The 22110-nt window shown below is 45.3% G+C and overlaps 1 protein-coding gene across 4 annotated transcripts in view; it reads left to right on the top strand.

Annotated features, from left to right (window-relative positions):
• Positions 1-5816: 5816 nt before the first annotated feature.
• The window catches only part of SH2D4A (SH2 domain containing 4A), a 62100-nt gene continuing 45806 nt past the window's right edge, over positions 5817-22110 (top strand). For 2 of the 4 annotated variants that reach the window (XM_031028472.2, XM_031028473.2), the window contains exons 1-2: positions 5817-6223; positions 11875-12252. In XM_031028472.2, the coding sequence (XP_030884332.1) occupies positions 12072-12252 (181 nt within the window). In that variant the 5' untranslated portion in view covers positions 5817-6223; positions 11875-12071. Of the gene's footprint in view, positions 6224-6916; positions 7044-11874; positions 12253-22110 lie in introns of those variants that run through there. The other 2 variants (XM_006733567.3, XM_031028470.2) reach the window with 2 other exon arrangements.

The following is a 22110-nucleotide window of genomic DNA, read 5'->3' as shown; positions in this document are numbered from 1 at the left end:
AGCTTCGATCTGTAAAAAACAAAACGAAAGAAAACAAAAACAGAAAAACAGCACTGGTTAACACAGCTGTTCACAGATGTCCCATATTACTTGGGGTAGAAGTTGTCCAATTCCATCCACAAGCCTCAGATCAGCGGTTCCTCTGGGCCACAGGCTGCTTACCACTGCATTACAGAAATATAAGAAACACAGAATGCCCTAACAGTAACTCAGAGCATGGATTTTCAGGAAATATGTTCATAAAGGTAATTCAGGGAAAAACACTAAAATTAGAATATTTCAAAGATGAATGTAAAGACCAACAATTTATCTTGATATTTATGAGAATTAAAAAATAAAAGCCTACATAGAGTCATAAAGAAATGAAAATAGTTCAAAATTAAACCTGCTAGCAGAAAACTGAAATCATAGTACATCTTCAATATATTTTTTTATGATTGATGACTTAACAGAGATTCATTTTGAGATCTGATTAATTTTTAGTAAAGTTGAAATGTTTTAGTCTTTTTCTTTCACATCTACTTCACATTCACTGTGGGACAAATGTATAACTTCTTTAAGAATTAAAAATGTGGTTGGGGGGCACCTGGGTGGCTCAATAGACTGGGCGTCTGCCTTTGGCTCAGGTCATGATCCCAGGGTTCTGGGATTGAGCCCTGTATCGGGCTCCTTGCTCAGCAGGGAGTGGGCTTCTTCCTCTCCCTCTGCCTGCCACTCCCCCCTGCTTGTGCTTTCTCTCCCTCTCTCTATCTGTCAAATAAATAAATAAAAACCTTTAAAAAGTGTGGTTGAGGTTTCTGATGTTGATGACAAAATATGACAGGAAAAATATTATTGGTATTTATCCTATTTTATTTTTACAAAGAAAATATCTGAGGGTAACTTCCATTTCTGTGGAACATAAATTGACCTTTACTTATGGAAAGTGAAACGTCTTTCTGGCAGCAACAGGAATTCTGTGTTGCACATCTCCAAAGGGTGCCTTACACTTTGTAGTCTCTGCTTGGCGTCCCTCCAGTGGTATAGTACCACACCTGAGTAGCAGGGTTCTTGAACAACATTCTAAATGGAACGTCAATTAATGTCTATTAACATGTAGGCTATTTGTTTCATGGTATCCATTACTACAAATAAATGACAAATTTAAAAAAACTAGCATATAGTAAATAGATATTTAGTTTTTCTCTTGGAACACTGGTCCTGATGGGCATTGGGGCACTCCTGAACCATGTGCTGGGGGCACGCATGGTGCCTGTCTCTGACCTGCCAATGGCCAGCCAGCAGTAGGTGCTCAGCACCCGTGTCCTGCCAAGGCCTGGTTGTCCAGACCTCCCATCTATCAGGAGTGTTGCCAGCACATGAAGGTAGCAGTCCTCCCCATAGTCCATCCTAGGTCACAGAATGGGGGAAATGTTTTCTATTGAGAGGACTGGCCCAAAGGGAGGATAAAAGTAATTGAGGGTCTCATGAGTAAATAACAGAGCCACTTGATGTTTTTTGGAATAATCTGAAACATTTTAATTGTCTACTTTTGAATTTAAGGGAGGGGCGCCTGGGTGGCTCAGTCGGTTAAGTGTCTGCCTTTGGCTCCGGTCATGATCCCAGGATCCTGGGATCGAGTCCTGCATTGGGCTCCCTGCTCAGTGGGGAGCCTGCTTCTCCCTCTGCCTCCACCAGCCGCTCCCCCTGCTTGTGCACTCTCTCTGTCAAATAAATAAAAGCTTTAAAAAAAAAAGAAATTAAGGGAAAAATATATTTTCTGCTGCAGATTATGCCAACTAAAAGAGAAAATACTGGAAAATGGGAGAGAGGAAACAAAAAGGAAGGTGCTAGAGGATAAGGGGGACAAAGTAAAGATGGAAAAAGAACTACAGAAATAAGAGGAGGGGAAGGGAGATACTTACAAATACAGGAAAGAGGCACAGGACAAGAAGGATGGGAGGGAAAAGGGAGAGAAAAAAGAAGAGATACCAGGCTCCACATTGAGTGAATGATTACAGTATTTGTGTGCAGTCGGCATTCATTTGGGCAGTCAACATCCATTCAACTAACACGCACTGAACACCTGTTGTGTGCCTGGGTGTTGGGTAAGATTCAAACTGCATAGGATTACTCCTTGCGATCAAGACATTTATGATTTCAAAGAGGCATAAAACATACATGCAGCTATGTATGCCAAGGATGGCAGCAGGAGGCCTGGCTGTCTGCTCTCTGCCATCCCCTAGTGTCACCACAAGGCCCAGCACTTAGGGAGGGTTCATGACCTGGTTCTTGGATGTGTTAAATGCTAACTTGTGATACAAGTGCTATAAACATAGAGGAGGCAGGGGTTGCTTCTGGCTGAGGAGAGGGTAGACAGGAAAGAGTTCCTCAAGATTGATGCTTGAAGAATAGGTAGGATTTTTATAAGCCAAGTTATAGGGCAAGATGTTTTAATTAATTAGCCAATGAATTAACTAATTAATTAATTAAAGTAGGCTCCACACCCAGCATGGAACCCAATGCATGGCTTGAACTCATGACCATGAGATCAAGACCCAAGATGAAATCAAGAGTTGGATGCTTAACCAACTGAGCCACCCTGGGGCCCCTGGGGCAAGACATTTTAGACAAAGGCCACAATGTGAAGCTGCAGAGCCTATGTAGGTTTAAGAGCCTGGAAAATGCCAGATTATCTGAATGCAGGGTTTGTATTAGGAAGATGATAAAGCTGAGGAAGATTGATGCTAGATTGTCCTGGTCCTTGAAAGTTGCAGGAGGTTTAGTCTTACTTGAGACAAGAAGGAGTGAGCATCAAAGAATTTTAGCAACCAAATATGAAAGATTAGAGTTAATGTTTAAAAAAGACTAATTTGGCAACTGCATTCAGAGATGTTTGACCTGGAGAGCCTGGAGCAGAATTTCTGAAAGCATGAAACGTATGTAACTCCATCTTTGATCTAATTACTTGGAGTGCTTAGTGCCTGGGCCTCACAGACATTATATTCCCCAGGTGTGGGGTGAGGTCCTGGATCTGCATTAAATTAGTTATCCAGTACATGAAATTTTCTGTACACAAAAGCTATCTAAAACCGGCTTAGAAACAAGACCAATGAGGAGGTATATTAGTTATCCATTGCCATGTAACAAATATCCTCAAACTTAGTAGCTTAATACACATTTACACACATTTACTACCTCAATGTTGTAGGTCAAGAATTGGAGAGTGGCTTAATTAGGTGGTTGCATGAATTTGCACTGAAGCCATAAGCCAATGCAGCAGTCATCCAAAGGCTTGACTAGGGCTGGTGGATTCACTTCTAAATTCATTCTGTGGCTGTTGGCTCAGAGTCCTCAGTTCCTCCCCAAAGGTTTGCTCATGACATAGCAGTTGGCTTCCTTCAGAATGAAAGATCCGAGAAAGACACACACACACACACACACACCAACCAATGCAAGCTACAAGATCTTTTTTTTAATTATTATTTTTTTTAATTTCAACCTTTATTTTTATTTTTTTTTAAAAGATTTATTTATTTATTTATTTGAGACAGAGAGAATGAGAGAGAGAGAGCACATGAGAGGGGGGAGGGTCAGAGGCAGAAGCAGGCTCCCTGCCGAGCAGGGAGCCCGATGCGGGACTCGATCCCGGGACTCCAGGATCATGACCTGAGCCGAAGGCAGTCGCTTAACCAACTGAGCCACCCAGGCGCCCTCAACCTTTATTTTTAAATGTTAAACTTACTACAGGCTGATCAAGAAAGATCAAATACGACTTCTTTAAACATGCAATATTTGAAATTAGAAAATTCTGGCTTAAAAACTAGTATTTTTTAAGTTGCAAGAGCATGTCATGAAGATGTTGCCCATTTCGAATAGTGAATAAGATCTCTCTCTTCTTTCTTTCTTTCTTTCTTTCTTTCTTTCTTTCTTTCTTTCTTTATTTGAGAGAGAGAGAGAGAGAGAGCACAAGCAGAGGGAGCTGCAGGCAGAGGGAAAAGCAGGATCCTTGCCAAGCAAGGAGCCCGATATGGGACTCAATCCCAGGACCCTGGGATCATGACCTGAGCCAAAGGCAGTTGCTTAACCGACTGAGCCACCCAGGCATCCCTCTCTCACTCTTCTTTTTAAGACCAGCAAAGACCAGGGATATATTTCTTTGGGTTTTCCAAGTATTCCATCAGTTTCCTCTCCCCAGACAACACCTTTGTTTTTGTTAGCATCAGAATAAGAAAATCCTGGTGTTTGTCCTGTTTTTCACCCAAAGAGGCCCCAGAGATTTGGACCAGTCTTGTGTTTTCCACTTTTTTCCACTGTGTGGCACTGAGCACATTTTTGACTAAAGATCTTCTTGCCTGCTTCAGCATCTCCCATTTCGCTCACAGTGTCAGCAGCTCTGCCCACTGCCTGCCTGGAGAACATTTAGCAGTCACCCAGGCAACATGCGCTGCAAGGTTGAGGCTGGTGGTCCCACAGTAGTGCCTCAAAGACCTGCGCTGGAGGCCCAGCCTGGCATGCGTTTACAGGTCTTCCATAACCTAATCTCAGAAGTGACATACGAGGAGGTGGGGATGGATCACTGAGGCTAACTTGGAGTCTAGGTACCACAGAAAGCAAAATCCAAGGTCTGAGCGTGAAGTTGTAACTTGAAATTACAGTACGTAATGTGAAATAATATAAGCTAATGTGTTTGAACACTCACCACATCCAGGAACTATTCTAAGCACTTTACATGTATTATCTCATTTAATCCTCACAACAACTTCATTGTTATTACCCAGAAGGGAAAACTGAAGTACAGAGAGGTTAGTAGCAAAATGGGAGCACTGCTATAAAGAAGGACTTATCAGGACACGAACAGAATTTGAGTGTGGGGGAAGGTAACTGGCTGTGACCAGTGTCATATGGAAATTTTACTGGCTGATGAACCACCCTTTATAGTTCTTCAACTGCTCAATCCATGCAGTGTTAGGATTCATTTTCAGCTGGCCACAGCAGCTACCCAGGGGCAAATGACAGTCCAGCTAAACGCACCCACAGGCCATTCATTTAATAAGCAGTGGGAACCAAACCTAAACCAGAAATTCTCCCCAATAGGATCCCTAGAATGGTTCCTAAATAGCTAGGTCTCAAGGACTCATCTCTGCCCCCAAGGCTCTTTCTAACTTTGAGTATCTTCTGCAGTCTGGAGAGGTTAGGAACAAGAAAGTTTCATTTTTGAAGGAAGCAAATCAGACCCCTGAATTTATCAAGTAGACTGTGGAGAGGACTCACTCTCATTGTGCTCTCACTCCCACAATGCTCACTGTTTATTACATTTCTCCCCAACATGTGCAATCTGGGGGTTGCCCAAAGCAGGCTGTTTTTCTGCACACATTCTGAATGTTCCTCCACAACGGAAAATGCCCTCCAATGTTTCTACTCTGCTTCTGCCGAACTTTCCCGTACTCAGTCAGCTCCTCCCTTCATGCACCACCCCAACCTGTTCTTGCTGCAATTCACAAGATTCCTTTACCTTCTTCCCTTTTCATTTTTCCTTCTCTGTTGTTTTCAGTCTCCATCTTTCCAACCTTTTGCCTCCTTGATCCTGTCCTACAAAGCCACACCGGTACTGACAAGTGTCTGAGTGTCTGATAAATTACTTAATGTCAACAAAAAGGAAAAAAAAGTAAACTCCAGAGACCTGAGGGGTGAGCTGACTTGGCCTGCTGGGACTCAGTGTAACTGAGAAGGGCCTCCCCGCCTCCTCCGCAGGCTCCACCTTGCAGGAAACCTTGAGCTCTGAAGTGGAGAGGGGGCCGGGCCCGCTGATATTTTAATAAGTTCCGCAGGTCCCGAGATGGCGCGACAGGCCTTCACAGACTGCAGGTGGAGGGCAGTGGTCTTGCCGCCCCAGACCCCCGGCAGCTCGGGGCAGTGTGCGGTCGGACAGCGGGGCCGGGATGCAGGAGGCCGCGCGGCCTCGCAGACGTCTGGCCCTGGAGCGTCTCCAGGTGCCCGGGTGGGGCCGTGAGCGCCCAGTCAGTCACTCCGGCATGTGGGCCGCGGGTGGGGCGGCGCGGGCGGGCCGGGGCTGAGGGACACTGTTTGCCAACATCTCAGCCGGAGTGTTTGTCCAGCCAGCCTGTGCGGCTCGCCGGCACCTCTGCCTTGCCCTCCCTTCCTTCCCCGACAGCTTCTGGCGGCCCAAGTGGACGTGGTGTTGCTTCGTCAGCCTCCGAGGCGAGCGCAGGGCCCTGCACGGGTAGGTGCCTGGGGTGGGCGAGGGAGGGCCAGAAAGGGGAGGGCGAGAAGACTGGGTGTGTTGTCGGGGGGGCTCGAGGGGGAGCGCGGAAGGCGCGGGGGTGAGGGGCATTGGGGGAGGCCCGCGGCGACGCCTGGGCCCAGGCCGGCCCGCGCCCCTCCCGAGGGCCCCCTCCACCGCGGCCCGGGCGGGCGGCCGGTGTCCGGTGTCCGGTATCGGTGTTCGGTGTCTGGAGCCGCCGGCGGGTGAGAGGCCGGGGCGTGTGGCCGCGGTAACGGGGAGTCCCGAGGGGGAGCTTAGGCCGCAGCGCACTCGGGAGGTCTGGGGGCAATTCTGGGGCGCCGGGCGGGCCTCCGTGTGCCTGAGGGGTGTGCGTGCGCACGTCACTGAGCCCGGGGCGGGCCGGAGGTGGCCGCGTGGGAGGGTCGGGCTAGCCTAGAACTTCTGGACTCTAGCGGAACAGCCCCGGCGCCCCGCGGGTCTCGCGTCTGTCCCGGCCTCCGGGGCTCCTGCACGCCCACCCTCCCGCCGGCCCGCGACGGGCGACCCCGCCTGCGCCCTCGCAGCGACTGCACCCGCGGACGAGCGCTCCCACGCACGTGGGGTAGGGCCGTGCGGACCTCCCTCGCCCCAGACCTTCTGGGAGAGGCCCGGGAACCGGTTTCCCAGCGCGCCGGCACGCAGGGCTGCCCTGTGGGGTTCGGGCGCCGCGGGGGGGGGGGTGGTGTTCGGCTTCAGGGCCGCGCGTCGCCGCCCGCCCGCTGGAAGGTAGACCCAGACGGTGGCCCCAGGCAACCCGGCGACGGGCTTCTTCAGCCAGGTGGGCACCCCTGCCCGCCCCTGCCCTCGGGGTTCACGCGGGCGCCTGAAGGGGTGGGCGTGGAGATGCTAGTTTGTCGGTTTTCTGAGTTGTCATTCCCTTCGCAGGGGTCACAGAAAAGAAGCAATGCATCTCTCTCTAAACTTAGGCTCCTCAGCTCCTAAAAGGTGTTTTGTTTTGTTTTTTTGAAGTAAACTCTACCCCGAGGTCGGCTCGAACTCAGGACAAGGAGATCGAGAGTTGGGTGCTCTACCGACTGAGCCAGCCAGGCACCCCTCTAAACGGCTTTTGATTGCCTGCTTACTAGAAACAACTTGAAGCTTTTAAAAGTGAATAAATAGGGGCGCCTGGGTGGCTCAGTCGTTAAGCGTCTGCCTTCGGCTCAGGTTATGATCCCGGGGTCCTGGGATCGAGCCCCGCATTGGGCTCCCTGCTCGGCGGGAAGCCTGCTTCTCCCTCTCCCACTCCCCCTGCTGGTGTTCCCTCTCTCACTGTGTCTCTCTCTGTCAAATAAATAAATAAAATCTTAAAAAATAAAAGTGAATAAATAAATGAAAGGCATATGTGGGCATAGATTTGGTACATGATTGGAATTTTCTAGATAAATCCGTATGTACAGTAACTTCAAATTTCTGAAGAATGGTATATATGTACAAAACTTATCAAATTGCTGTCACCTCTGGTAAATTCATTTTATCCTCAAAAATAGCCCTTTTGCAGATAAACTTCATTAGGTAAAGTTGAATAAGATAACTGAAAGTATGAAAATAGTTGGCCATTTTAAAAGAAGTAGAATTCAAACTATATTCTTTTTTTTAAGATTTTTATTATTTATTTATTTACTTATTTGGGAGAGAGAGAGCGAGTGGGGGGGAGGAGCAGAGGGAGAGGGACAAGTAGACTCCATGGTCAGTGCAGAACCAGAGGTAAGGGCTGGATCCCACCACCTTGAGATCCTGAGCCAAGCCAAGAGTGGGCTGCTTAACTGACTGAGCCACCCAGGCGCCCCCAAACTATATTCTTAATATTAAGGTCTTACTGTCCATATACATTATTGCTATGGTTTAGGCTTTATCTCAGGCTTTTCCTCCCCTAAGTTCTCAGAGTCATTAAAAGCACAACTTTTATTTTGTTGAGCAGGGCTATGGAAGATGTGAGAATCAGGCCAAATCTGTGGTATCCTGGAAAACAACTAATCCTATCACCCTTTAGAAATAAATAGCAGATGTGGACTTGTCGCTTGTCATTTCTCTTTTTTTAAGTAAGGTGCTATACAAGAAGAAAACCGAGTTAGCTTTTCCTTTTTTTTGATCTTGAATAACTGGAAGTTTGCTGCACTCAGTTTGTTAGATGGGGATAGTCATTCTAAGTTTGAATCGATGTCAGTGGTTGTCCTGTGAGGGAGTGAAAGTGGGAAAAACCCTGGTTAGTTTCCTTCTTCCTATTTCCTCTACCCTGGCTCCACTTGTCTGTGCAACTTCACATAGACTCTATGACATAGTCTTCAAATTACAAAGATGTATAGGTAGGCCCTCATTTCACAGATGAGAAAACAGAGTAGTGAAATGACAGCTGAAAGTCATGCCGCTCTTGGATGGGAGTCATACAGCTCTTGAGAAGCCCACGTTGGGGTCCTTGCTGGGTGTTCTGTGAGCACCCTGTGCTGTTTGAGTTTTCCATCTTCGAGCGTAAGGGAGGAAGGAGTTAATTTAGACCAGCTGGGAATCAACAGCCTTAGAATAGCATGCATAGGGCGCCTGGGTGGCTTAGTTGTTTGAGCGACTGCCTTTGGCTCAGGTCATGATCCTGGAGTCCCAGGATCGAGTCCCGCATCGGGCTCCCTGCTCGGCAGGGAGCCTGCTTCTCCCTCTGACTCTCCCCCTCTCATGCTTGCTCTCTATCACTATCTCTCTCAATAAATAAATAAAAATCTTTAACAAAAAAAAAGAATAGCATGCATATTATTCAGCTGCCTGACCTCAAGGTAGTTGCCAGCCAGGTATTCTCTGAGGACACAGGGAAGCCAGTGTCTTTCCTCCAAGATCTAGTAGTTAACTTTAATGCTAAAAATCCATGTTTGCTAGAAAAGGCAAAACAAACCCAAATTAAAACTGTGAAAGAGCTTGAGTATCTCATCACAGAGGTACCATGGAACTCTTCACACCTGTGAGAGGCTGGACCATTTATGCTGCTCCTAGCGGCTGTGAGAGAGGAAACTGAGAACACTAAGTGCCCGGTGAATAAAGCAGGCAAACAACATCCACGCCTGGGCCACCATGACAGTTCCCTGCTGCCCTTCCTAGGGGGGTGGGGGGAGGTTTTTTCGATATCTGGTCTCCCCTCAGCTTATCTACAGTACCTAGATAAGGCTTCTGCCCCTCAGAGGCATTATGTCATGCACCTTCAAGTCAGCATTTATGTTGCTGCAAAAATTTGCTGGTCTTCATTCTGAAATTTCACATATGGTACCATGTCCTGGGATGTGCTGATTCTGGGCTTACAAAGAAGCTCTACTATACTAGTGGAGTCAGTAGAGCTGACTTAGAGCCAACTGCCCAGCTCTGCCACTTTCCATCTTCTTCATCTGTGAAACAGGGATAGGGAGGGGCTGAATCCCAAGGGTAATTGTGAAAATGAATTAAAACACGCAAGGTGCTTAAGGTAGTCCTGGCACAGCGTGTGCAAGCTCTTATTGTCAGGAGTACTCTGGGGTGGAGAAAAGGAACAATGTGAATTTGGCACTTTCAGGGTTTCGGTTTTTAGGCCACACCATCACTGTTGCTAAGATTCACCCCACTCAAAATGGGGAACGGAACACAAAACCTGAGGCTTCACTGGCTTCCTCCTTTTCTACCATGTTTTATTTCTGTGAAAGCCAATCATTGGAGTCAGGGAATGTGCCAACATAAGGACATTTACTGGAACATCAGGGAGTCATTCACTTTGGTTTTTTTACCACTCAGAACACTGGAGTCAAGTGTGCTGAGGAAACAAATCCTTCCTGTGGTTCCTGTGAAGACAGAGCTCAGCCTCTGGCAAACTCTCCTTTAGTGGAGATTTAGTTGGCCCTGCCCCTCAAGAAGGTTGTCAGGACCCAAGAGTCAAAAAAGCATTACAGGACGTCAATTCTTTGGCTGGTATAGCCTTTGAGGGTCATCTTTCAAAGCAAAATACAAACGTAGGAAGGGAGCCTGGGAGGGACATGACTGACTGAGAGTCAAACACTGCTTTTAATTGTTTTTAAAACTTTTCTCTTTTTTCTTTTAATTTTTTTAGATGGGGAGGGATAACAGGAGAGGGAGAGAGAGAATCTTAAGCAGGATCCATCCTCAGTGTGGAGCCCCACTTGGGGCTCGATCTCATGACCCTGAGATCATGACCTGAGCAGAAATTAAGAGTCCAACACTTAACCAGCAGTGCCACCCCTAAAAATTTTCTCTTAATATTGTTTTCCATTTGAGTTCCAGTAGTTTGAATGCTGCAGGAGATTATAGGATGCAGTTAGCAAGAATAGTTGTAGCCTCAATAAAGGTCCCAGCTACACAATGGATAGAGAATTTAACTATGTGCTGTGTATGCAAACATTCTGGGGTACCCTGACTGTTGAACATGCTTGTGTAAATGAAGAAACAGCTTTGCAGGGAAGAAGAAGAAGAAGAGGGGAAGCTGCAGGGGACTCCCAGGGAGCTTTACAGTCTGGCCCGTGGAAATGACAAGGTGAAGGAACTAAGAGCAGCCAAGGTATGACTAAGTGATAGTCTGAAGTTTATGAGTGTTTGCACTTAGTTTGGCGAAACAAGGTATTTGAGAGGCATGGCTAGATGGTGAGATTATTTGAGCATTGTGCGCACTAAATTACTAGTCAACTTCTTAAACATAGGTGATCCTGAAAAGTCGCAGGAAGTAAGCTTTTTTGTGTATCCTGTTATATTGAAAAAAAAATTAAAAGTCTTAAAAAAAATCAACCAAACAGAAATGCGTAAATGAGGGAAACCCCAGTGGAATTGTCCCTCTCTCCCAACCACTGTGAACCCACTTGTGAGTGCGTGAGTCTGTGGCTTCTTGTTAAAGGAGCCCTCTAAGAAACTCTTTTGTATAGCAGGGATCCTTTGTAACAAACCTCGTTACCTCTTCATTCCCCCAGTTTTTCTGGTCTGTAAATTTAGATTTTATTAAATTAGATATATGAACAGGTACATTTCAAACCTGGTGACCTTCCAGAGTGTACACAAATGTTTTCTCCTGTACCTACACTATTATGGTTCTGGTAGGTTGTCTGGAAATTGCCTTGTCCTTCTTAGAAGTAGCACTAAAGGGGAAATGGGAAAACTGCATTGTGGTCTAATTTCTATTTCTTCTTTTTCCTTCCTTGAGGATGACCCCATTTTGGTTTGGTTTGGGGTCGGTAATTCTGTGAAATCTCAAAAACAGTATTTTCTTTTGAAATAAGTTGTTTGGAGAGAACCGTTTAATTTCTTCCCGTGCCTCTTTTTTCTTTTATTCTTTTCTCAGCCATACAGTTGGTGGTTAGGCTCTGAGGTAATAATACGTTTGCTTAGTTGGGAGAAGGCCAAACTTCTGTTAATTTTTTTTGTTTCCCTGAGATTGACCTGTAAAAAGTTAGGGTTTGTTTTGTTTTGTTGATAAAGTGTCTGGAAATTACGGGATAGGGGTTACACAAACTCTTAACAAAGCATGCCTCAGCTTTTCTTCTTCTTTCACCTGAAATGAAAAGTGATACTGTATTTCCTCCAAGCTTAATTCATGAGCCTGCCCCTGCCTGGCGTCTACATTTTAACACTGCCAGCTTTTTGCCTGTTGCCCTTTGCAGGTTCACGAACAGCGTTTTGGACCGTATCTTTGCTGCCAGGAACCAAGAGCCGGTTTGCTGAATTATCGTCCCAGTCACTAGGATTGCTGCGAATCTCTGGGAAGGTCTGCGGGTATGTCCACGTGCCAACAAGGCACACCTGGAAGCCATTTTCAAGAACTTTTGTCACAGGTGTAAAAGTCTCCAGGCCTGCAAAGATGCTGAAACAGATACTATCAGAGATGTACATAGATCCCGATCTACTGGCAGAGCTTAGCGAAGAACAGAAACAGATCCTGTTCTTCAAGATGAGGGAGGAACAGATCCGCCGATGGAAAGAAAGAGAAGCAGCAATGGAAAAAAAAGAGTCCTTGCCAGTGACGTCCAGGCCAAAGAAAGGTAAACTTACCTGTGTCTCTTCTGTGAATGTGTTAGTACCGTGGCTCCCGGCTTGCTTTAATAGTTCGCACTAGTCAGAAGCAAGTCAGGTGCAAGTTCCAGTTTGGTAGATGGACCCTAAATGTTGTTGAGATTCTAATAGTTCAATTTATCAGCTTGAAGTTTATACTTACCTGCACATACCCACACATGCACAGCATTTACCATGAACTTGTGTGGCCGTGAAGCAGATCTCTTACTTGAAACCAGACTGACCTTAAGCTGAAGTAGAAAGTCACCTGTACAGTTTGATTTGAGGGGTCCTAAGGAAGGGCTTCTCTCCCACTTATTGTCACTGGGGTCTGTGTCCTACTACCAGCAAAGGAAGGCATTGTATGAGCATTTTTATAGCAATTATGTTTACATTTCTTAGACTTTAAGAGATTTTTCTTTGCATTATCTTTTTTTAGGGAAACTCCCTCTTAAAATGCAAATACTGCGGGGCACCTGGGTGGCTCAGATGGTTAAGTGTCTGCCTTCGGCTCAGGTCATGATCCCAGGGTCCTGGGATCGAGCCCCACATCGGGCTCCTGGCTCAGCAAGGAGTCTGCTTCTCCCTCTCCCTCTGCCTCTCTCCCTGCTCATGCTCTCTCTCTATCTCTGTGTCTCAAATGAATAAATAAAATCTTTAAAAAAAAAAATGCAAATACTGCTGTGGGTGGGGGGGAAGTCATACTACACATTTTTTTTTAAGTAATCTCTATGCCCAACGTGGGGCTCAAACTCATGACCCCGACATCAAGAGTCGCATGTTCTACCGACTGAGCCAGCCAGGCGCCTCCATACTACACATTTTTTTAATGTGAGTTAATTTTTCAGCTGTACTTCTTCCTGATCCAAGGAATCCCTGATTGCTTGAGAGATCCTTTTGAGACCATGAGGGAGAAATTCTTGTACATCAAGATTTAAAGCATATACACACGCAGACGTAGAAAAGCATACATTAACCACCTTTGCTCTTCGCCCTCCCCCAGCACAAATTCTGTCATGGATGAATATCTAAGTTGTTTAAAAAAACAGTTTTCAAGGTCACCCACAGAGGCATTCAAGACCAATTTCTCCTCATTTCTCATTAAGCCAGGAAAAATAAAATCACTCAGGGTTTCAGAGATGGAGAAAATGAATCTCACTTGCATGCTGGTATATACAGACTCAAAAAGGAAGTCAGTTTAGTGACCTTTACCTTATACTGCCTTTATTTAAAACCTTTCCAATTAAGCCTTTATAATGATATGGAATAAATATGAATATCTCATTTATTACTATTATCAATAACAGCTATTTGTTAAAAACGTGTTTTATCAGACACTATGCAAAGCACTTTTATATACAGTATGTCTCATCTTCACAAAACTTCTGCAAAGTGGTATTGTCTGTTTTAGAGGTGGAGAAACTTAGAATCAGCGAAGTTAAGTATTATATGCACAGTCACACCACCAGTAGGTACCCAGATTTTTTGGATTTCACAGTACTGTATACGACCCAAAATAGAATTTTTCCTTCAGTAAGTAACATGTCCAAACTGAAGCATGGCCCTTTTACCTTTCTTAACTGGCTTATACATCTCCCTGCATTCTTGAGCCAGAGTTTATCAGATAGAGCTGGACCTCTCTGGGCACCATTATTCACTGTGAAGAGAGCACACTGATGTGTTGTGTAACTTTGGGGCTAGTGAGAGCTGAAGGGTTCTTGCCCCTAATGTCAGTGGCCCAGACACTTTCTAAGATTTTGGGGTTCTCACGTCTGCTGAAGTGGTCTCCTTGTGACTACTTAAGACAGTGATTTCATTTCTTTGCTTAAATTCTTTTTTTGCAGAGTTTGAATCTACCTCTTAGAAAATCTATATTATTTTATTAAATGATCATTTAAAAAGTATGTTAATATATGCAGTGAACGTTCTGTCAGTGTTTCATGCCAAAAGTTTATTACTCCCTTAAATTTAACACTTGGAAAAATACATTTTACACTAAGTTAATTCTCTCTTGTGACTACAGAAAAAGAAAAACTTTGAGATTCTTTCCCAACTTCCTCTAATAGCACTTCTCCATCTTTCATCTTCTTCTGCCTTTGACGACGAGAAAGCCAAGATAGTACAAGGCAGTGTTACACCTGGTGCTCCCCAGGAGTGTATCTGTGCTGCGGGCCTACTGTGTGCTTCTGCTCTTTTTGGGCCTGTGCTCCTAGCACCACCACCCCCACACCCACCCAGCTTGTACCCCGCTGACTTTAGTGCTGCTTTTTCTTAGCAGTTCTTAGCCAGACTGCAGCTTTGGAAATTGTCCTTTTCTTGGCTCTTTAAATATATCTTATGCCGTCCCTCCCCCTCATTCCTTCGCATCATTTTAGCTCATTACTTGGCAGTTCTTTCATTGTCATCTGGTCATTTTCTTCTCTATACAGTCCGCTGTGGTGAGTTTTCAGAGCATCACTAAAATGTTAGGATATTGTGTATACCAGGAACATTTTAGCAGTCTTATGGCTAAAGTAGAAAGGGCTGAAAAGCAATTAGAAATATGGATTTAACTTAGTAATAGATCAGAAAAGCATTTTAAAATGTCATGGGAAAATGTGATTTTTAGAGAGGGAGAGAATTATGTACCTTGTCTGCCTGCTGGGGGACACGTAATTGGAGGTCTAGAGCTCTGTGTGCAGGATGGTAGCCCCTAGCCACGTACGGCTGTTGAGCACATGAAATGAGAATGGTCTGGATTGAGTGTGTTAGAAGTGTAAATTACCAGATTTCAAAGACTTGATATGAAGAATAATGTAAAATACCACGTTAATAATTTTATATTCATTATATATTGACATGATAATCTTTTGGATAACATGGGCAAAATAAAATTTATTAACATTAATTTCACCTCTTTCTTTTGCTCTTGTAATGGGGCTACTAGAAAATGTATAATTACAGACGTAGCTCACATTTGGACAGTGCTGCTCTAGACTATAAAAATAGCACCACTGAGCTGATGGTGTATCAGACCTGAGCTCAGTGCTTAAATGTATTATCTCATTAAATAATCACAGCCAAGCCGAAGCTGCATTACTGTTCACATTTTATAGCTGGAGGAAAGTGAGACTGGGACATTAACTGGCTTGCCCAGGGCAACAGCTAGTAAGTGATAGAGCTGCAATCGACCCTGAGTCTGACTCTCCCAAAGCAGGTGCTGTTAACGAACATGCTACATGTCCAGCTTACCTGGAGCTTAAGACATTATTTTTGTCTGCAGGTGCCTTGCACACATCTAAGACGTATGCTTGCGTCAGGGCCCTGCCTTTGTTCTGTGTGATTTCTTTCTGGTAACACAAACAGTAGAGGCCTTCACTAAGTAGAGGATTGCCCAGCACTTGTTTCATTGGGCCTCCAAGCAGACAGAAAGCTAAGCAGTAGGCTGGGATCTGATTGCTGTGTGTGGTGCAGGAGGGGCTGTGTGTACCCTTGAAATGGACTTGGATTTGTGAAACTTCATTTGCTGCATTCTCGTTGCTACCAGGTGAACAAGTTCCCTTATGCAGAGCCTTCCCTTTTTCATGAAATGACCAGAAACCTGCAGTGGCCCTTCCTCCCCTCCCTTCATGCTTGAAGTCTCTGCAGTGACCTCCACTGATGGATTCAGTTCTGATCTAGTTGACTCCTCAGCCTCATCGGATTCTGGAGTTGCCTCTCTGAATCTCTTTCTTGATGTCCTGGGTCTCTTGCTTTCTCCATAATGGTCTCTTTTTTATCTCTACCTGACTCCTGAATGTCCATATTCCCCCAGGGTGCCTCGCTCTGCACTCCTGGCTTGTAACCTGGAGGTGGGGTTGACAGGCTCATAGACTCCTTTGATAATTTAGTGAGAACTTGGATCAGGGAAATGCACACAGACAACATTTTGTGTATAGTTTTACAATGTTCACAGGCTCCCTAAATCTTGTTCACAGACTCTCAGGTTCACAACTTCTCTGTGGTTAAGGTCTAGGTTTAGGTTAAGGTCTCTGTATTTTCTCCCTGGGGCACCACTTCTACCTTTTTTTTAGAGAGAGAGAGCATGAGTGGTGGCAGGCTGCAGGGGGTTGGGGGTTTGCAGTGGGCAGAAGGAGAGGGTAAGGGAGAATCCCAAGCAAGCTCTGTGCTCAGTTTGGAGCCGGACACAAGCCTACGACCACGACCCTGAGATCACGACCTGAGCCAAAATCAAGAGTCAGAGGACCAACCGACTGAGCCACCCCGGAGGCCCCCGCTTCTACCTTTTAGGGTTAAATACCACCTATATGCCAGCGATGCTTAAACCCATACTGCCAAGCCTAGCCTCTCACCTGCTTTGGCCTCAGTGGCCATTCCCTAATGAGTACTCCCAGTCAGATGACCCATAAGCTCATCAGTGTCACCTCAGTCCTCCTCACCACCCCCAGGCCTGACCCTGCCTCTCATTCTCTGTTATAATCAGTGGCACTGCTTTTTCCCTTATCACTGCAGCCAGAAACCTGGGAGCCACACTGCTAGTCACTGAACCCTATAGATTTTACTTCATCTGTTCCTTTGCCTAGAGCTTTTCCCTTCCCAAGGGGCTGGTCTGTTAGGATGTGCCAGCCGTAAGCATTATATTTATGCTATTTCATGTAAACCTCACAAGAACCTGGGATGGTACATGTTGTCACCTTTCTTCTTACAAATAAGGAGACAAACAGAGAGTCATTTGTATGGTCACTGGTAGAGCCAGGATTTGAATCCGGGTCCAGATCTACTCCAAGTCTGTTCTGAATCACTGGTTCTGGCCCTGTCTCCTGTCCCCCTAACTCGGGGCTTAGTAGTTTAGCTGGGCTTATTTTCTTCCACGGTGAGCACCCACCTGTGGGTAATTACTGATCTCCTCTTCCCGTTCAGCTTCCTGAGTCCCTGGATGAAGCTGGTCTCCTCTCCTGACTCGAGTTCTCACTTGTCTACAGCACCATCTGCTTTCCTGGGCTATAGCCCAAACACCGTGCAGGTTCTCCAACTTCCTTTCTGTCCTTTTGTCTCTAAAATAAACGTAATAATTATTTAAAATTTTAGGATGGACTTTGATATTAGCAACTATAAGATTATGAACCCTGGTTAACAAATCTAGCAAACAGTGGGGAAAGCAACAGTCGTAAGTAATTTCAGCAAGCACGTGGGGGTGGGTTTCACCCTCTCTTGGCCTGTCCTGCTCTTCAGGGCTGGTGGGGAACGTGATGGTGACCCCATGCTCGAGCTTGTTCATCAAAGCCCTACATTCGTTGTCCTGGCCTCCCTTTTGGTGGGTTTCCCTTTTGCTCTCAGAAGTGTTTCAGTTTGGACAGTGCATTATGAGGCTGCCTTAAACACAGGTCTTGCAGTCTCACAGACTGGTTTTGAATTCTGGTTCTAATTTCACTAGCTCTGTGATCTTGGGCAAATTAAATACCCTCCCTGAACCTCAACTTCCTCATTGTAACATGGAGTTAGTAATAGCCTTGGGTGGTACTCTAAATATTTAACAGTAGACATGGCATGGGCATCAGTTAGAAGGGACATGGCTATAGTACTTGAGTCCTAAAGGACTGGCATTCATCTTTTTGTTTCTGGATGTGGGGGTGGGGTCCCTAGAGGAGAGGACAGAGTGGCAGGAGATACTTGAGAGGTTGGGAGTTTAGGGAAGTATATCATATTTTAACAGCTGGGCACTGGTAGGTGCTGCTGTCAGCCCTGATGATACTCCCATTGTGTTTAATACGTAAATTTTTTAGGAGGCCCCTGGTGTTGATGCTCTGGCATCACTCAGTTTTTGGTCTTCTCTTTGTAGGGACATGGTATATAATTCTCTCTCCATCTCTTATCCTTGCCTGTTACTATGGTTGTCCTTCTGAACTGGATCTAGTTGGAGTAGAGACCAGTTGTTGACTGTCTGAATCACAGTCTTAGTTTGGGGAGAGACCTGGGAGTTGCATTAACCTGAGCCAAGATGATCCACACTGATACTTCCAGTCTCTCCTGCTGCACCCCTGGTGGGCCCACCATGTGGGGAGAAGTCAGACACAATGATGATGTGAGCAGTGTCACACACTAAGGCTGGAATAAGCCTGGCCATTCCCATGCCAAGGACATGTGTTGCCCCATTTTTTATGTGATATTTCACAACATTGCCTCGTTAGAGATTGTATATGGTGAATGAGGTGGGGATGAGAGTCTCTGTGCAGCAGTTCTTTGTGGTGTGGTACGAAGCAGGACTGATCCACTGTTCTAGAAAAGTTGGTTTTAGAAGTTCTCAAGAATCCCTAAGCTAGCAAACATGAAGAACACTGTAGCATACAAACATGATTCAAGGACTGGAAACCTTATAATTAAATGGAAGTGCTATGAAAAGGTCCCTCTCTTACTGTCCTCTGATTAAAGACTGCATATAATTTCAAGGTGAAGTAGACAGAAAATCCAGAATGTGTGGATAGCATTAAATTATAAGATGCAGTACCTGCCCCAGTAGGATCTCTTAAGTGTATACCTTTACCTTGAGGAAGTACACTGGGGACAGAAATGTGGGTGTAGGTCTATCAGTTTTCAGCTCTTAGCAGACAGGAGCTTTTTCTCCTCTTCTTGTCAACATTTTCTTCCTTACCTATTCTCTGCATACTCCTCCTGCCATCATTCCCCTGCTCTGGTCCCTGGCATCCTTCTGCTCTCCCCTCCCAAAACCCCAAGTGTAAAACTTGTCCCTGTTTCTTCTATTTAAAGAAATCTTTCAACCATCCATACTCCTAAGCTGCCCTTTATGTCTCAAAGGCCTGTAATATAGTGCCCGGGAACATAGCAGATGCTCAGTAAATATTTGTTGAACAAGTAACTGAATTTTCTTTTACTTCCTTGCTAATAAACTTCCCCAGAGCACATACTTACTTAAAACCTCCACCTTTTACCATCCTTTCTGTCCTGCTTTTGTAGCCTGTCCCCCGCCTGTCTCCCTAAAAATACCCTCTGAGGTCAGAGACTTCTGAGACCCTCCTCAGGGGTCTCCATCCCCCTTTCTATGTCTCCAGGGCATGGAGCACCATTTCTCTTGACCCCATGGCAGTGCATTCTCCCCAGGCTCCTATATTATCTTGTGTTTAGGAATCAGAAATCCTTTTTTTTTTTTGCTGTTTTAATCAGGATGTTCTTTTTCTTCCCTTTTGCCTCCCGAATGGAGCACGTGCTTTTCCAAGGTTCTCACTAGGCTTCATTCCCTTTGCAATTCTTCTACACCAGTGGCTTCAATGATGACAGCTATAAAGTAATTCCCAAATTCACACTGTCAGTCTCCACAGCATTTCTGAACTCCAGTGCTATAGTTCAGATACCTACTGAAGCTCTCCATGTAGATTGTTAGTAAAATTAAAAATAATTTATTCTTCATTTCCAAAACAGTTCCAACAAATTTATTTTCTTGATGTCACTGTTTTTGCTTATTACCCCGCCATCCTCTCAGTAAGTCTCAAAATGTTGGCATCATCTTTGAGTCCTTCCTTTTCAGCTACCTGAATCTTACTGACCTTTCCCTCATTCGGGCCCCGGGTACCTCACTCCTGGTCTTTCCCCCCTCATCTCTCCTCCATTCTGTCCCCACGCAGCCACTAGACAGCTCCCTCCTACTTCTCTGATCCACTCCACATGCTGATGTGTCATGGTACTTCCTAAATCACTTCTCTGACCCTGGTACCATCTGCACAGAGACAGTCATGGACTCTTCACTGGTCATTTAATCAAGAACATGGAACTGATATTTTTGAGCATTTATCATGTGAAAGGCCTGTGAGGTCTCACTTACTACCTCTGTTTTATCAGAGAGGGAGCTCAGGCTCAGAGAGATAAGGTATCATATACATGGTCACATAAAGAGTTGGTAGAAACACTGGGATTTTAACACCACTTTCTGGCTTTATGCAGTGCAGGGCCTAAGTTTAAATCATTTAGCCAGGGGTCTGGGACTTGTGCCTGTGGCTCTCTGCCCCCTGCATGATCCTCAGCCCATCCATGGCCAGGTGACATCTAAAGCTCTTTTCAGCTCTCACCGAGACCCTGATTCCCTATAGCCCTTCACTGATTTCCTTCTCCGATCTTTGAGCACACCGTCTTTGTGTAGGTCACCAAACTTACACCCTACTCTCTGTCTAAATTCCATGTCCATCCTCCAAAACTCAATACAAAGAACTTCTTTTTTCTTCTGTGTGCTTCCAAAGTGATTTCTCCATTCCGCGAATCCTCACTGGATTTAAAATCTATTGTGGTTATAATGTATGTTCCCCTGGTCCTTCAGACTGATCAGTTCTTCTTCTTAAGCATGTCCATAGCACCCTTTCACACCCTCTTCCCCAAGTTGTATTACTTTTATAATTAAGTGTTCAGTTTCTGTCTCCAACTAGAATATTAGTTCCTGGAGGGCAGGGGCTGATCTGTCTTATTCATAAGCACTTACGCACATCTACCTCAGTGCCTGGTACATAGTAGATATGCAATAAAATTCATTAAAATAAGTAACGTAATGCCTTGCTCTTTCTCTTGCAGACTCTATGCAGGAAAATGGCCACGTCTGTTTTATCCCTGTATCGCCTGCAGCATTTAGCTCATCCGCATAGTGCTCAGAGTTAGAAACTCAACAAGTTTTTGTGGCATGAACTACACAGAGGCCTGAGTAGTCTTCCCCCATCTTGGTGTAAAACTGAGGGTATTGGAGCTAACACTCATTTTACTAGAATAACTTCTCCAGCAGCCTCCACTAAGGTTTTAGGGAGTCATGGGGAAGCCCTTGAAGACCCTCCAATCTCTGTGCTCTCACACAACATTGAAGAGCCCCCAAACGTGAGGAGCACTCAACACAGAGATTATTGTCAGTGCCATTCTGTCAAGAGCCCTTCTTTTGGCATCTGGCTATATCTGACAGTTCTCTTTTTTCTTGCCTCCAAACCATAATTTCCTTACCTTCACCATACTCTTACCACTCCCTGACTTCTAAAATGTCAAGGCTCTAGCCCTCTCCTTTGGCAGTCTTCTCTACTTATAATTTCTAAGCACCCTCTGTTCACAGGCAATTCTGGGATTTCTCCCCCACCTCACCCTTAAGGGCAGCACCTTCTTCCCCTAAGAGTGATGCCCCCAGGCTGCAGCCTGGGGCACTCCCTGGAGAATGTGTCCTGCCATACTGAGCAAAGCTGTGGGAATCCCTGGGTCCTCCCTCTCTGCTCCCCTAGCCTTCTGCCACTCTCCTCTCAGGGCATCTTTCTCCTGCTGTCAAAAATATTGGTAGAGAGTTACTTAGGTGAAGGTTGAGAGATGGACATAGTAAAAAATATTATTAGATGCCCTGAGAGAATGTAATAAAGGGAGTTTTATGAGGTATGACAGCTTTCTAAAGTTAATGGACCATTCGGCATCTCCTCAGACAGAGCCAGAGCTGCCCAGGGCCCAACCCCATGAGGACACACTTGGGATTGATCTTCCCTTCATACCTAGGGCTACTTTCACTGTTTCTCCACTTGGGAAAACAGTGTGAGGTCAGCTGCCTTCTGAATGATACATTTGCCTCCTCTTAGAGTGAAGATTCTTTCTCCCTTCCCCCCTGCCCCAGTATCCTATTTAGAATTTTATTACATGGTAGAAAGTCTTCATTGCCCTGAGGAGGGTGGAAAGTGCCAAAATAAAGAACACATCTGAGTTTGAACAGCCTGCTTTTTTTTTTTTTAATTTTTTTATTCTTATGTTAATCCCCATACATTACATCATTAGTTTTAGATGTAGTGTTCCATGATTCATTGTTTGTGCATAACACCCAGTGCTCCATGCAGAATGTGCCCTCCTCAATACCC

Source organism: Leptonychotes weddellii, chromosome 2, assembly GCF_054177405.1.
Source record: "Leptonychotes weddellii isolate Sample4059 chromosome 2, ASM5417740v2, whole genome shotgun sequence".
Classification (NCBI taxonomy): domain Eukaryota; kingdom Metazoa; phylum Chordata; class Mammalia; order Carnivora; family Phocidae; genus Leptonychotes; species Leptonychotes weddellii.
The sequence above is the reverse complement of the archived record's forward strand: the minus strand, read 5'-3'. Positions and strand labels throughout refer to the sequence as shown.